Source organism: Catharus ustulatus, chromosome 1, assembly GCF_009819885.2.
Source record: "Catharus ustulatus isolate bCatUst1 chromosome 1, bCatUst1.pri.v2, whole genome shotgun sequence".
NCBI classification, from domain to species: domain Eukaryota; kingdom Metazoa; phylum Chordata; class Aves; order Passeriformes; family Turdidae; genus Catharus; species Catharus ustulatus.
The window spans coordinates 38,455,075-38,470,954 of record NC_046221.1 but is presented as its reverse complement, the minus strand read 5'-3'; the positions used below and the strand labels follow the sequence as shown (position 1 = coordinate 38,470,954).

Here is a 15,880-nt window from a genome sequence, read left to right as displayed (position 1 = left end):
CGCTACCCAAACCACACTTGCCCACAATAAAAAATAAAATTAAATTTAAAAAACCACCAAAAAGCTATTTAAGAACTCATCTCTGGCAGTTTATTTGATTTCCAGTGGATATAAGGAAATATCAAGTGACATTGTTTAAAGACTTTTCTCAAAGGAATATCCCAACTGCGTCAACATTTTACTTTGTGTAGCACTTACCCTCTTTCTTTTCCACTTGGTTTCCAGCCAGTCTCTCCTGTACAGCAATAACATGAGATATTATATGGGAACTACAGTAGGTCAAAACATTAACTGAGTTATGGCAACTCAAAGAAGAAAAGCTATTTCAGCACTACTGCAGTAAAATGGGTTTGTTTTAATAAAAACTACTCCTAATAAATAACATAACCATCTAGCCCACAGCTCCACTCAATTTCTTACATGCCTCTTCCTCCAGACTGCTGAAAAGATTCTAAAATATTATTTCTGCATGAAACACATTTCTTTTCAATAATTCAATACATATTTTGCTGCATGCAACCCACCCCTGTAAAAAATAATCATGACAAAGGTATCCAATCTGATTCCCCAGGGACAAAGGATAAATTGCAGAAAAGCACATCTGGAAAAAAGTCACCCAAAATACGATACTTATTTTTTTTTAATTCTATTTTGTCCTACAAGTTCATGCCTAGCACAGAAATCACTGTTGTTCAGGAGTGCAGTGCATTAAAATGGTGCCAGAGGGAAACTGTCGCCTACACTGTGATACAAATCAAAGAGGGATCACATATAAATAAAATTATACACACGTACATAAAAGAGGATCAGCCTGGGATGCCTTGGGGAAATCTCAGAGATAGCAGACTAAAAAAACACAACAATCTTCACAGAAATCAAATCAGTAGACTAAAACAATTACATTCTAATAAAAAAGAACTATGTGACTACATTAGTATTTCTAGTCTTGGTCGTCTCTTAGGCTATTCTGCTTCTGTTCTACATTAAAAGAGATTGATACATACTAATTCCAGGAATGCTTTCTATAGGAATCTGCCGTACTCCATCTTTGAAGCAAGAAAGGCCAGGATAAACTTTTCGTATTTGAGCTTGCTTCCTTTCTATGAGCTTTTTAATGATCTGTAATAAAGCAGCAGAGAAAACAAAAGATAATTTATTTGGTCTAAAGTAACCCAGAAGATTAATACAAAACTGTGATGAACAGAAACACTCTCACTTCCCAACCTTGCAGTCCTTTTCCAGGAAGCTGGTAAAGGGGCTGAGCTACTTGACCAGACACTGATTCTGAAAATGAAGCTACCAAGTCTCTCAGGTATTTTGGCACAAATCTAGGAAAAAAGGAGTCATTGCTTGCTCTATTCATCAGAAGCTGCACAGCTCTTGGGCAGACAGGAGCAGAAGCAGAGAAGGAAATTCTCTGGAAGAAGGTTTGAGAACTGGCTATAAAGTTTTAACAGCTGGAGCTTCTGAAATGCTTCAGCACAGCTGGTCAAAAATTTCAAGGCTCATTTTGAATGCATATATTTTGATGTACATATATGTTCATATTCCAAAATTTTAGAAATAACCCAAACACTTCAAAGTCTCCATATATCTGCAGGAGTTGATTGTGTATCAATCAAAGATACTCATGAAAGATTTTCTCTGGAGGATGTCAGAATGATGCTACTCTTCAGATCCAAAATTCTACTCTCTTTGCAAATGCTAGGGAAAGGCTTTTCCCACTCCAACTCTCTGTTTTACTTTGCAATTTTACTACCTCAAATTCTAAGCAATTTGCTTTGGTGCTCTTGATACCCACTTAGATGTTTATCTAAGCTTTGTGTGTCCTGGATATGTGACTTTCAAAACTTCATAACTTGGAGTAAACAAATGCACAGCCATGCAGACCACCAGTTTCACAGAATATTTTCTTTGGAAATAATAAAAATGGACATGTTTTATTTTTAAGAACCTTCACTCCCTCATACATAATACAAAAATAATTTCAAACTAATTATTAAATCTGTCTTTGATATGCACAGACAAGCAAACACTCTTCATGAAGCTGTAGACTGGGAGGGCTATTTCTAAATTTCCGTGCAACAGGGAGAATAAAAGGTCAGATGGATGTTTTTGATGTTAAGCAGGCAATCCTAAGATGCAGTTCCAAAGCTGTATGTAATTATTCTCAGAAAAGACCAACAACACATATCAGTGCATAGCATTAGCCTTCTTCCTAATAATTTTAGACATGAGATGTCTGGAGGACCAAGGCACTTTATCTACAAGAGAAGCGTCTCCAAGTTCTTTAGAATAATATGGATATCCCAACACATAAGAGACTGAAGAAGGCTAATAAAGTAATCTCAGAGGCAAAATTTTGAAAACTAACAAGTTTATTTTAATGTTATGTTGATGGTTCGGGCCCAGAACTGTACTACTGCAATTAGGCATGCCTGAGATGTAACAGGCTACAAGAGACACATCCCCTCTCCACAATGACAACATCCCATCCCTAAGGGGCAGCTGGTATGTCCAACAGTAGCCTGGAATCTGAAGAGTAATGCAGCCAAGCAGAAATGAAAGGGGAAAAACTTATGGTCTCTGTTGTATGGACATATATGAAAACTTTCCCAATAAGCAAAGTTAAAAAACCTGGTAAATTAAATGTAAAACCATCAGATAGTGTCTTTCCTTCTCCAAGCACAGTCCAAATCATTCTATTAGAAGAAAAATGATTGTGCCATAAAGGAGCTTTTTTAACAAAATAAAAGGTCAGGTTTGAACAATCTTGAAAGAACAAATGATAATTTGTATTCCTTTAAAAACCAAGGAAGGTATTAAACACAAGTGGAAACATCAGAATTATTTTGCTAATAAAATGCCTTATTATGTAGAATATTGCTAAGAACTAAATAAAGAACATCCCACTTAAAATCCAAAGAGGGACAGACTGGAAATTAAGACAGTCTACCCTTAATTTATGAATTTTAAAAATGGCTGAAAGAAGGAATCCTCTTTTTTCAAATAAAACAGGCCACGCAATAGAAACACTGCATTTAAATGTCATTCTAATGAACACTATTGATATGGGAGGGAAGGAACTGACAAAGCCATAAAAAAAAAAATCAATCTCAGAAGATTTTACTTAGCTAACTACCACAAAATTGATCTGTGAATTACCCCTCAAAATACCAGTATTTTAACAGTCTTGTTCTTGTTAAGTCAGTGAGTTAGAATTTGATGCTTCAACTACAAACTTTTGGCACTGGGACTTGAATGAAGGGATTAGTCTAACTAATAAAAGTATGCACTCAAATTTAAGCACCAAAGCAAAGAAAAGAGCTAACCTGGCACTCAATTAACTGTTTCTAAACATCTGAACAGAGGGCAACATTAAACATTTCATTTCAACCTTCACCTCTTTTTGCTTTTTGATGATGACAGAAAATTCTGTGTAGGGGATCCTTGGATTTAATTCACATCCCATTAATGTGGCACCCTCGTAATCCTTGATGTAACCAACATATTTTGCTTTTGGTACTTTAATATCTTTGGAGAAACCCTGCAAAGAAAAAAAAAAAACTCTCATAATGTCATTACGCCATTTTCCTTTTACATTTGTTTTAACTGGAATGAATGAGGATTTAGAACCAAATTCATCATAAAGTTAAAACACAAAACATGCAACAGTGAGTTACAGACCACAGTTCAGTGTTGATAAAACTTCTCATGGGAGGCACTTGATAAAAGAACAGGTAATTGCTAAGAAGAGCAGTAGGGGCGACTGTATTCATTTTGAACGTGTGAAGAGTAAATCGCACCAGTTTTATATACAGAATCATAGAACAGGTAGGAAGGAACTTGAGGAGGTCATCTAGCCCCATCTCAGCTCAGAACAGGTCTCATCATATCTGGCTGATCAAGGCCGTGACCAGTCTTGAAGACTGTAAAAGGACAGAGATTCCACCACCTCCCAAGACAACATTTTTCAGTATTTCACCACCCTCAGGACAGGAAAGCAAAAAAAAATTCCTTCTACGTAGTCACAATTTCCCACTATCCAAGTTATCTTCACTGCCTAATGCTGTACACCTCTGAGAAAAGTCTGACTCTACTTTGCTGACCAGATAGTTGGCACCTGTTTATCAAATCTATTTGACAGAACAGACACTGCCATCATTCCTGAATTCGAACCTCATGCTTCAAATCAGGAGGAGTTGTAAGTGCAGGTCAGCTAAGTTTTAGTCTGTCACAGGTATCCCTAGTCCTTCTTTATACTTCTTATAGAATCAGTGAAGGAACTGACATTTTACTAGTTTTTAGACTAGACAAATTATAGACCATACGATATAATTATATTCAGATGATTCTATCAAAATAAAATGGATTAGAAGCCAAAAACATTACACGAGATGAACACAGAGCACATTTTATAGATAAAATATATACATGTAATATTGCACTATGCATTTTATCCAATTACTTTGTCATGCCTAGTTACAGTAATTTCACGAATACAAGCCGCACCAATTTGACCAAAATTTTGGTGGAAACCCGAAAGTGCGGCTAATATTCCGGGGCGGCTAATCTATTAACAAAATTCTAAAAGCGGCCAACACGGAAGTGAGAGCCCGCGGCAGCCCCAAGCCAAGCTGGAGCCCGGCCGGCCCCGGCAGAGGTGGGAAAGCCTGGCAGAGGCGGGGCCAGCAGTGTGGGGGGCGGGCGGCAGAGCCTGAGCCAGCAGGGCGGGGGAGCCTGGGAGAACTGGGGCTAGCAGTGCAGGGGAGCATGGCAGAAGCAGGAAGGCCGGCGGGTGGGGCTGCCTGGCAGCGGGGGAAGCCCAGCATAATCGGGGCCAGCAGCGTGGGGGAGCCCGGCGGTGCGGGGGCCTGCAGTGCCGGCCAGGGCGAGGAAACGCGGCGGCGGTGCAGACAGGAGGGGGCGGCCGGCGAGCCTGGTGGTGGCGGCGGCAGCCCTGCCGGCGGGGCGAGCGAAAGCGGCGCGAGCGAAAGCGGCGCGAGCGAAAGCGCCGCCGCGAGCCGCGAAAGCGCCGCCGCGAGCCGCCGCTCGCCGCGAAAGCGCCGCCGCTTGCCGCGAAAGCGCCGCCGCGAGCCGCCGCGAGCCGCGAAAGCGCCGCCACGAGCCGCGAAAGCGCCGCCGCGAGCCGCCGCGAGCCGCGAAAGCGCCGCCGCGAGCCGCGAAAGCGCCGCCGCGAGCCGCCGCGAGCCGCGAAAGCGCCGCCGCGAGCCGCGAAAGCGCCGCGGGGCGGGCGCGGCGCTCGCGAGGCGCGGTGCGGGGCGAGCGAAAGCGGCAGCGGGGCGAGCGAAAGCGGCAGCGGGGCGGACGGCGAGCCCGGCGGCGGCAGCCCTGCCAGCCGGGCGAGCGAACGCGGCAGCGGGGCGGTGCTGACGGGAGAGGGGGGCCAGCGAGCCCGGCGGCGGCGGCAGCACCACCCGGCCAGCCCCGCCGAGCCGTGGCGCTGAGCTGGGCCACCCGGCCCCGTCGGCAACCATGAGCGGGCCGAGCCTGCCTGGCCCCGCCCCGAGCCAGTAAAGCCCGCTATGCCGCGATCCTGTTACTAATTGGCCAATTTGTGAAAGCTGCGCACGGATTCTCGCGACGAACAAAAGTGCGGCTAATATTCGGGGTGCGGCTTATCTATTGACAAAGACAGCAACATTGTCGAGGCACCGGGGGTGCGGCTTATAATCCGTGCGGCTTGTATTCGTGAAACTACTGTACTTAATACATCACTCCTAGATATAAAACTTCTTGAAAGAAGTAATTTCTTACTTGTTTCTTGAAGTAGCCGATAGCATATTCATCTGCATACGTGAGAAAGTTGAGAATGTTGTGTTTGATGTGGTACTCCTTCAGATGGTTCATGAGGTGAGTCCCATAACCCTGTGTGAAACATGAGGAAAAAGCCATGACAAAGCCTTTGGGAACTGCACGTATGGATTGTGCCCCTGTGGACCCAGGGTTATTACACACTGTTTTCAAAATGCAGTCTTTGCTCTAGATCCTGGTTTAAAGATTTTCTCTTAATTAACTTGGTGTTCTACACTCAAGAGAAAACTCTTTTGAGCATTGTAGGGGCATCTTTGTGACCCAAAATGGAAGTTGTAATTCAAGGTGCCTACCTTTTTTGTTTTTGTTCCTCTTTTGAATTAGATATCAACCATTAAAATCACATACTTCACCAATAACAAAACTGCACATACTGTAACAATAGAGCATCCTTTTTGAGCCATATCACTTCAAAACTACAAAGCAGTAGCAATACTGAAATTATTCCAGTGTTCTGTGCACCTGTAGCACAGTCTCTGCCTCAAAGGATTTATTATCTAAACTTATCATAAAGCACAGAAAGGAACAGTGAACAATTACCATAGTAAGTAGCAGAAAATTATTGAGACAACAATCAAATAAATAGCTACGCCTTCTGACGGCACACAGGCATAATTTCCTTTTAAATTTAGCCCCAAAGTGAACAAAAGGTTGCATTTATTCACATTGCCAAGTAAGCCATAGTCATCCCCTTCTGCTGTGATTTGAAGAAATGTAAAGTAGGGAGGAAAGCCCATAATAATGTTTTGTTCCTGCGTATGTTCCAATTTTCTCACGCAGACTAACAGGATACTCAGAGAAACATACATGATTCCTTTTGGGTACTCTGTTCTTGCAAACTGGGAAAAAAATTACTTATGTGAAAAAGCCAGGAAAAGAAATGAGAAAATACAAAATTCTGATTTAATTTAAAATTTAATAGCCAAAAATATGGCACTTGCCAAATAAGAAACTAAACCACATACAGTAAAACTTAAAATTAAAATTACTTTGTAACAGGGGACCAAACTACCTAAAAAACAATTCCATTTGTATGGGAAAACAAATCCTATATTTTTTACTCTAGCCTCAAACTGAATTAAAATATGAATTTATGTTTCCTAAGACTACGGAGGTCACCCATGTATGAATTTTTTTTCCCTCAGTTACCTGTTGACAGGGTCAGCTTACTCAGAGAGAAAGGTGGGAAGGCAAATTTTCAGAAACACTCAACTCATACAGCAAAGCACCCAGAGGATAAAACAATAAATAATGTATAATGCAACCCCAGGGGCAATCTGATGGGTGAGATCCTCTCTATCATTTCGAAAGATTATTCCTAAAAAATTTCAACACACCTTTGGCAGCCTCACCTGTGTAGTGCAGTTAAGCACAACTTAGGCATATTCTGTTAGGGTCTGCATTTGCCAAAACACTCTGACAGATCACTGCTTAATCTAAGGAAATGCTCCTCTCTAACACCAAAGTTGAATAAAATAAAATATAACGTGAATATTAACAGAATGTTACAGACTTTTAATCCCACTGTGTTACTCTTTTGCACCCGGGTGCATAATTTTTGCCTGTTTACTGCTATACACCCTGAATTAACCCACATCTCAGCTCCTGCTGCTTTAACTGAAAATCATGAAGCTACAGCACCACCTAAAGGCAAAACACTGAACAAAATGGTCGGAGTTAGATCTACCTGTAATAGCTGGAAAAGCTGGAGGAATCTCACATATTCATAGTGCTCTGTATTCTTTCAACTCAAATGCCAATTCTCAGAATTCTGAGAAAATGTTCTGGCATAAACTCAAAAAAGAGTGTACAGAATAGACCCTGTGCTTATTTTGAGATGTAAAACTATACCTAATTTTTTACTATATCTCCTTTAGATTGAAGTCATGTAATGTCACAAAGTGACTAAACACAAATTACTGCCCCACACAAGCAATATTTATTTCAGTCATCTATGAGATGTTACACTATACAGAGACACAACTACTGGGGACAGAGGCATGAAAAGTCCAAGAATGGCAGATTACTGCCCACCATTGCTCTGTCGAAAAAAAAAAAATTTAATTACAGGTAATGCCAGTATTATGATGATGATTCTAAATCTGCACATTTTAGTTTGGTTTTTGTGTATCATACTCAGAATCACTGTATCTTTCAAAATCTTTTTCTGTCAGGCAAGTCAGCAGTATATATACATGACTAAAAATATTATAAGTATGTGCAGTAGGTGAATGGGACTCAAATCCATTTAATAAACACTTGTAATACAGAATTCTTTTTACCTTGACTTGCTCATTGGAAGTCACAGCACAGAAAACAATCTCTGTAAATCCTTGGGAGGGGAACATCCGGAAGCAGATACCGCCAATAACACGACCATCTTTTATTAATGCAAGGGTTTTGTGTTTCCTGAGCAGACAAAAATAACAATTGCTTTAGTTCACGTACACAGTACATTAAGTTCCATTAACCTTCCTTTATTTCAGAAATTTGATTAACTTCTTTCCATGATGATAATGCAATTATATATGCCCCCTAAGTTAGCCACTTGTATCTGCAGAAGAGTTGTTACTTTAATATCATGCTCTCAACATACCACAAAGGTCCTCATCCTAAAGCAAGCTCCTGGCCTTGCCAAGTACCCTTAGATATTCCGGTAATGCCCAATAAATAAAAGTTGTACTGCTTTAATTTAATCTATTGCTGATAGTTACACCATTGCACAGTTCTGATTTTATCCTGAGTAAATTAGAACTTAATGGGGTTACAGGAGAGCAAGTCCTTTCTAAGGGATTCCTGTTTCATTGCATGCACTCTCCATAGTTAAGCTATCAGTCTCAAATGCAGCTGATGAAGTAAAAGAGGATATTTCTAATCACCACTCCTCCAGGAATCAAGACCAGAATAAATATCTATTTCTGTTGTACTTATAGTGACTGCCAGGAAAAATGTAAAAAGGTTCAATCTCAACCCTTATGTCAAGGATAAGGAATTTTAGTATAGTCCTCAAGGTGTGAAAACGGTGCACCTTTCTTTAGATTATTCAATACACAGCATCATATAAAACATATAAATGATGCAGTAAATATACAGGTGATGCATTTGAGGGAGAAAAATTGGTGCCAAAAGTGAGCCCCTGCCAAAAAGCCCAAAGAGTAGTTATATTGTATGTGCCACCATTGAAGATTTTATACGTATTATATATTCTTCTTTTCTTGTACTTATTTTAGTGCTTTTTACTTGTGGAATGACAGCAGCAATGCAGTAGCTTGAGCTTTTGTGGTGGTTTTGTCCTGGCTGGATGCCAGATGCCCACTAAAGCTGATCTATCACTCCTCAGCTGGACAGGGGAGACAAAATGTAATGAAAGGCTCATGAGCTAAGAGCAGGGAAAGATAACACATACCACCACAGGCCAAACACTTGGGGAAATTAGCTGAATTTATTACCAATCAAAACCAGAACAGAATGACAGAAAGCAAAACAAATCCTAAAACCACCTTTTCCCTCCTCCTTCCTGATTCTCTCCCTGCTCTCCCAAGTAGTGCAGGAGGATGGGGGATGGGGTTATGGTCAGCTCACCACATGTTGTCTATGTCACAGCTTCCTCCTTGGGTAGAAGAGTTCTTCCCCTGCTCCAGTGTGGGGTCCCTCCACGGGCTACAGTCCTTGAGGGACTACAGTAGCACGGGTCCCTTACCATAGGGGCACATGCCCTGCTAGCAAAGCTGCTCTAGCAGGTAGTGGGGGCAACTCTCTTCACAGGGCCACAGGATCTGCCAGGAGCCTGCTGCAGGGTGGGCTTCCCTCAGAGTCACAGCCTTCCCTCAGGTATCCTCCTGCTCCAGTACATGGCTCCTTCATCAGCTGCAGAGACACGAGCCTTCCCTTGGTGCTCACCAAGGAAGGTTAAACTGCTGGAGCAGTTCATGAAGAACTGCAGCCTGTGGGAAGGACCCATGCTGGAGAAGTTCATGGAGAAATGTGTCGTGGGAGGGACCCCATACTGGAGCAGAGTGTGAGAAGTCCTTCCCTGGGGAGGAAGAAGCAGCTTACACCACATGGGAACTGACCACAGCCTCCATCCCCCATCCCCCATCCCCCATCCCCCATCCCCCATCCCCCATCCCCCAGCACTGCTTGGTAGAGAAGAGAGGGTAGAGAATCATGAATGATGCTAAGTCTAGGAAGAAGGGAGACATGGGGCAAAGGTATTTTTAAGATTCAGTTTTTTATTTTCTCATTAGCCTACTCTGATCTGACTTGTAAAAAATTAAACTAATTTCCCCAAGCTGAGTCTATTTCACCTGTGATAGTTATCAGTGCGTGATCACTCCCTGTCCTTCTATCCAAGAAATTTGTACTTTCTTTCCTCTGTCCAGCTGAGGTGGGGAGCAATAGAGCAGGTTTGGTAGGAATCTGGCATCCAGCTGATGTCAACCCACCACAGCCCCACAACAAGAAGCCACTTGTTATTAATACAGTCACCAAGATGGCATTTGGGTACAACCCAGTTAGATTGACCAGGAGTAATGAAGGCTTGAAAAGATGGCAAAAGTGCAGCACAGGCAGAGTTGCTCTCCACTCCACCTCTGCTGCAAACAGCACAGACTCCCTCTGCCTCACACACCAGCCCCTCTCCAAGGATACCCACGGATCAAAGACCAAGCGGGTGATGTATTCCTTCGGCATTCGAGGCAGCTGATGGGAGAACACATTCTGCAAACCAACCAGCCACATCATGATCTTCTTGTTGGGCTTCTGGTTCAGGGAGTTGCCGACCACATGGAATTCAATCACCCCCCTGCGCTCCTCCAGCCTCGCTGCCTCGTCCCGGGCTGAGTGTGCCGAGAGGAAGTTGGTCTATACCATGGAAAAGAGGAACAAAACCACAGTTTTGGGATTTCACATCCTCTGAAAGAACAGCCTTAATGAACAAACAAATAAAACCCACTCTCCTTTTCCAACAGAACTGCCAAGGTGCCCTTGTAATGCACCTTTGCAGAAGGGACACCATCAAATAAGCCAGATGTAAGACTACACTACAGTCTACAAAGGTCTATGTGAATTTATATTGATACAGATTAGATAATAACAACAACAATAGTTATGACTAAAAGAGTTCCAAAACCTCATCCACTCATCCAGCTGAAGCACTCATCCAGCTGAAGCCTATGCCACTAAGTCTTTGTATTTTCTTTAGTCTTAGCCAGCTTGGGTGTGACTTGTGGATTTGCCTACACATACTGCAAATCATGCATTTTTAAGGTGGTGCAGGAAAAGTCGTATTTTTTTCATTTTATTAGTGCTTTCCACTGTCTCCACCACTACTGTAAAAGCCTGAAAAAAAAGATTTTAATTCCTACAGAATTTGCGGTTAATATATCTGTATCTACATATATAAATGCAGATTAAATTAACACAGAAAATTAATTTAACTTATTTTTTTCAACATCATTTTACAATGCCAAAACATCTCTGTATGCATATACTGTTTATTTTTTTGAGCAAAGTTTGGCTGCTGGGTTTCTAGTCACTGCCAGCCCCAACAGCCAGGCTGGCACAGCATTTGTAATATGCAGAGCCATCAGTCACAGTACATAGTTTGAATAAGAAATGTAGGTGGTTCCAAATCTTCAGCAGCTTCTAGCTAAATCTTTGCAAATGAGCTGCTGGCAAAACATAGCCTGGCAGAGAGAACAGAAGGAGGAAAAGCCAGCCAAGGAAAAAAAAAAAAGTGCAATTCTGTACATGGCACAATTCTGCAATTCTGTTTGTTTTTCTCTTCCAGCCAAAAAAAAGAGCAACTGGAGAAGACAGAGCAAATAACTGTTTAGATCAGTTTCTGTGCTAGAGAGAGAGCTTTTAACTTCAATCTTTCAATCTGCTGCAATTCTTGAACCCTATTTAACCTTATCTTATGAGCTGTATCTGTGATTAGCAACAAAAAAGCATACTCTGGAACCGTTCTGTAACAAAAGCACCTTGCAGGATAACCTGAGCTCCATATTTTTACTACCAATAGTTTACAAGTCTCTGCTAACTGTACATAATGCATTAAAAAATTGTAGAACTATACTGTGTTACTGATGTATTTCACCAGTATTTTTTGTTCACCTAATGATACTCTTTCCAAGTCTATTTTTCTTGACAGGACTGTCAGCTTATCACATTCTATCCATGTGGAACATTTACTAAATACAGACCATTTACAACACCATGTCTATATCTCACCTCTGGCCCAAGCATTGCTGCAGGATCTGTAATTGTTGACATTACTTCGTTGATTAACTCAATAGGGATATCTCCTACAACCCTTGGTCTTTTAGAATCCTCCACAGAATAGGGTTCATTATTTTTCCTCTTTTCTCCTATGAAACAAAACTCAAATTAGAAATAACCAAACTGTCATAGACTAGCACTATGAAGTCTAGCACTTCTATCATATCCTGAGGTTTATATGACAAGTTTGAGGTTGGGTTTTTTGTTATTTTAATCCCCATAGACAAAGACAAATAAATGAAATCTGAAAAATATTTATCACTTCTCAATTTTTGCTTTGAACTGGGGTATTAGCATGAAGCAGGAAAAATATACTTCTTCCACTAAACCTCTGTGAATTCACAGTTAAACTATTTGCTTTTTCTTTTTGCTTCAAAATCCTCTGCATGAAACCTCTGTGCAGCTATCTTGGAAGGTCAGTGCTCAATACACAAATTGCAGTGCCTATTTCTGGACAACATGAAATCCCCTTTTTAGGATTCACTGGAACTAAGTATCCATTATATATTTTTTTCACCTCTTCTGTAAACCAAGGAGCACATGATGTGTCATACATATTTGAAAATCCATACAAAATTTCCAAATCAAAATATACCAAGTTAATTATTAACTACCTACTGACTGCAGATACACATGTATACACATGCAAAAGAAACTAGTTAAATTCATAGAAGAACAGTCCACCAAGCACTAGGAGAGGTACAGTAACAGAGATCCAGCTGCCAGCTCAGGATTATCCCACTCATCATCCTACTCATTCCCACTTCTGAGGGACAAGTTGAGAAATGACCTTAAGGAAAGCTGCAGTTTAGGAGCCACCCTAAGTTTCTGTGTAATGAACACTGAGGCTAAAAATTCACTTTGGTTTTGGTTTTTCTCTTTCCTTGGGGACTCACTTTATATAAGCTTGGGATCATCCCTCTGACCTAGCAACCTCACTTGACAGGCTAATTAATCCTGAGGTGTTTGGAAAAGGATTTATTAGGAGAATTTATGCATCCACCAACTTTTTTCTTACAAGGTTTTGGTTTGGTTTTTTTTTTTTCTGTCCTAACCTCATTCAGGTTTTAAATTTAACCTGGTTGGTATCTCTGTGTTTTTCTTTAATGCTCAAATGTATGCATTTTCAGTACCTTGAAAGATTAAAAAACTCAATTGTGATGGCCCCTTCAACTCTGCCATTACTAAAATGAAACCTCTCCTCATGGCTTATAATTAGATGTACTCCAAGAAAAGTATTTTTCAAAAACCTCTGACACCAGCAGACCTTTCCCCATTTTAATTTAATTTAAACAAACCAACTGGTTTTTTTTTTTTTGCAAATACAGCTGCCATTTCTGTTAGTTAAACATTTCCAGAGAGAAAAAGGTATGTTTGTGCAAATCTTTCAGCAAAAACACCTCAAGGTTGCTAATGTAGGGTGAAGGCAAAGGTTATCATATACTGCAACTACTGATAATATCAACAGGAGACAAAATGCAAGGATCCTTCCCCATTACCTAAGTTTGGGTCAAGGGCAGAAGAAACTTTACAAGCTGGACTCATATTCCCACTGTTGGATTGTTCCAGAGATGAAGGACTTGCACTGTATGCTACAGATCTTGCAACAGGAGGTGGACTGATAACTGCAGTGACATAAAAAACAGACACAAGAAAATCAGGTCATGGAACCCATTCTGGTGCTGAAGGAAAGACTGTCACAAAGACGGACACCCACTACCCAAAAAGTAACAATGAACACTATGCAACAGAGCAATGCCACCAGTTCACAAGGAGAGACATTAAAGCTTTATCTCAGTGTATTTTTCTAAACTAAATTCTGCCTAAGGAGGGACTGCTGAATAACAGGGATCACAAACATCAGGCTTTATTAGTTTGCAGTGCTGAGCAGAAACTAAGAAAACAAACTTCCTTCACATACCTGCCAAGCCTGCTGGCATTTAGCTTCATGAAAAGGTTTTTTGTAAGGCTCTATTGAAAAGCAAAATCTCATCATTCAGCTTCATCTGTCCAATTTACAGTGCTCTAAGACTGGTTGGACAATTCAAACTCAAAGGGAGAAGTTGTTTCACCAATTAAGAGAATGAAACTATTATTTTAAAAGGTCACAGACTAGTATCTCTCTCTCTCTGATATATATATTAAAAAAAACCCCACATTAGTCCTAAATCATGCAGTTTTCATTTGTGCTACCCATCATTAAATGCAAATTACCTGTCTGGATTCCCAGCTGGCCAGTTCGGGAACTAGACACCATGAAATCCTGATCCCAAATGGGAGAATTCTGGCTGTACACTTCTTCTTCCAGCATAGATAGAAACCTAGGCACAAAACCAGGCAAAATATCAACTAAGGGGATCATTCCAAACAGGTTCTTTTTCAAAATAACCATCAAATTAAAAACATTTACTAAGTCAGTAAGAAAACGCTGTTGGTCAATGCTATTAAATAAAACCCCACACATGCAAAAATCACAAGCCAGAGTAGACATGAAGTATCACAATTCAGTAGAGTGCTTTCACTTATGAAACCTTACCTCTGACTACAAGCAATAGTTATCTAATTTGCAAGTGCAGAAAAAGACACTTACAAACTACTTTTACAGAACAAAACACTACTAATGAGAAAGCTATGAGTTGATTGATGTTTTGATGGCAAAATATGTCTGTTTTGAAAAACCAGTATTTTGCAGATGCATTTGCTTTCTGCCTTTGATAAAATCCCATTGTTACTAACAATGCTCTTAGGAAGATATTTTCATTCTTTTAAGTGTCCCACTGTAACATTTAATTGCGTGCTTGTGGTTGCGTAACAATGTTTTTAACCTTAGTTTGGTACAGTTACAGAAACAGCACGATTTTAAAGCTCTCTTGGCATTATTATATTCCACAGATCAGACTCTCCAGCACACCACCCTCTTAGGGCTAATACACCAATTCCCTCCCAGCAGCAAGACAGCTGCTTATCCTATGTTGCACAAAAGGGGTTTTCAGGCCAGAAGCTGACATGGCACATTTCTGCTCTCTGGAGTCATCTATATGTATAGAAACTGTTCAGCTGAAACCAACAGGACTGAGTAAAACTTCCTTGAACAGGATAGGGATTATTAGGATCAAGTCAGACTCTCATACGGTATATACAGGACAGCCATACCTAAGCAATGTGCAGTGTTTGCTGCTGTCTATATGGCTGATAATGGCCAAAAAGTTTTTAACAGTGACCTGACCATCTGTGACAGAGCAGGAGGACAAATTCAGCTTTAGTCAAAGCTCCATTTCCAGGCAGCACAGAGGCTCTGCCTTTAACCCCATTAGTGCCTGCTTCCTAGGTATGCACAGACACAACCTTTTGGTGCTCCCTTTGCCCAAAAGGAGAGCCCAGGGCAGAGGGGAGCCCTGTGCCAAAGCCAGGCTCCATGAGACACAGATCCTCTGTGGGTTCACTCACAATGCCAGAGGACAATGCCAGAGGAAAGACAAATGCTTCAGATAAGTGCAGTCCATGAAAGATTTAAAACGTTATTCATACTTCCCACAGATCATCTGCAAACAGTACTTGTCTTTTTTCCCCAGCAGAATATCAAAAAGAATTGCAGTGAATAATAATGCTTTCCAAATTACTGCAAAAGGTTTTCAAAGGCAGTGAAAACAGGGGCCTATGCATAACTACTTCCTCCACAAATCTGCTCCTTGCATCAATGAGGTGTTAAGTCCTTTTTTACATGTTTCAGTGCCAGATCATGATCCTGTTCCCAGACACGACC

At 41.0% G+C, this 15,880-nt stretch overlaps 1 protein-coding gene across 1 annotated transcript in view; it reads right to left on the bottom strand.

Moving 5' to 3' along the window:
• KAT2B (lysine acetyltransferase 2B) overlaps positions 1–15,880 on the bottom strand; it is a 40,165-nt gene that overhangs the window by 5,447 nt on the left and 18,838 nt on the right. The window contains exons 7-15 of the mRNA XM_033060482.2: positions 14,332–14,438; positions 13,617–13,742; positions 12,070–12,206; positions 10,490–10,698; positions 8,118–8,244; positions 5,779–5,889; positions 3,404–3,547; positions 1,005–1,119; positions 199–235 (exon numbers count right to left, since the gene is read on the bottom strand). Coding sequence (XP_032916373.1) covers positions 199–235; positions 1,005–1,119; positions 3,404–3,547; positions 5,779–5,889; positions 8,118–8,244; positions 10,490–10,698; positions 12,070–12,206; positions 13,617–13,742; positions 14,332–14,438 — 1,113 coding nt within the window. The remainder of the gene's footprint in view (positions 1–198; positions 236–1,004; positions 1,120–3,403; positions 3,548–5,778; positions 5,890–8,117; positions 8,245–10,489; positions 10,699–12,069; positions 12,207–13,616; positions 13,743–14,331; positions 14,439–15,880) is intronic.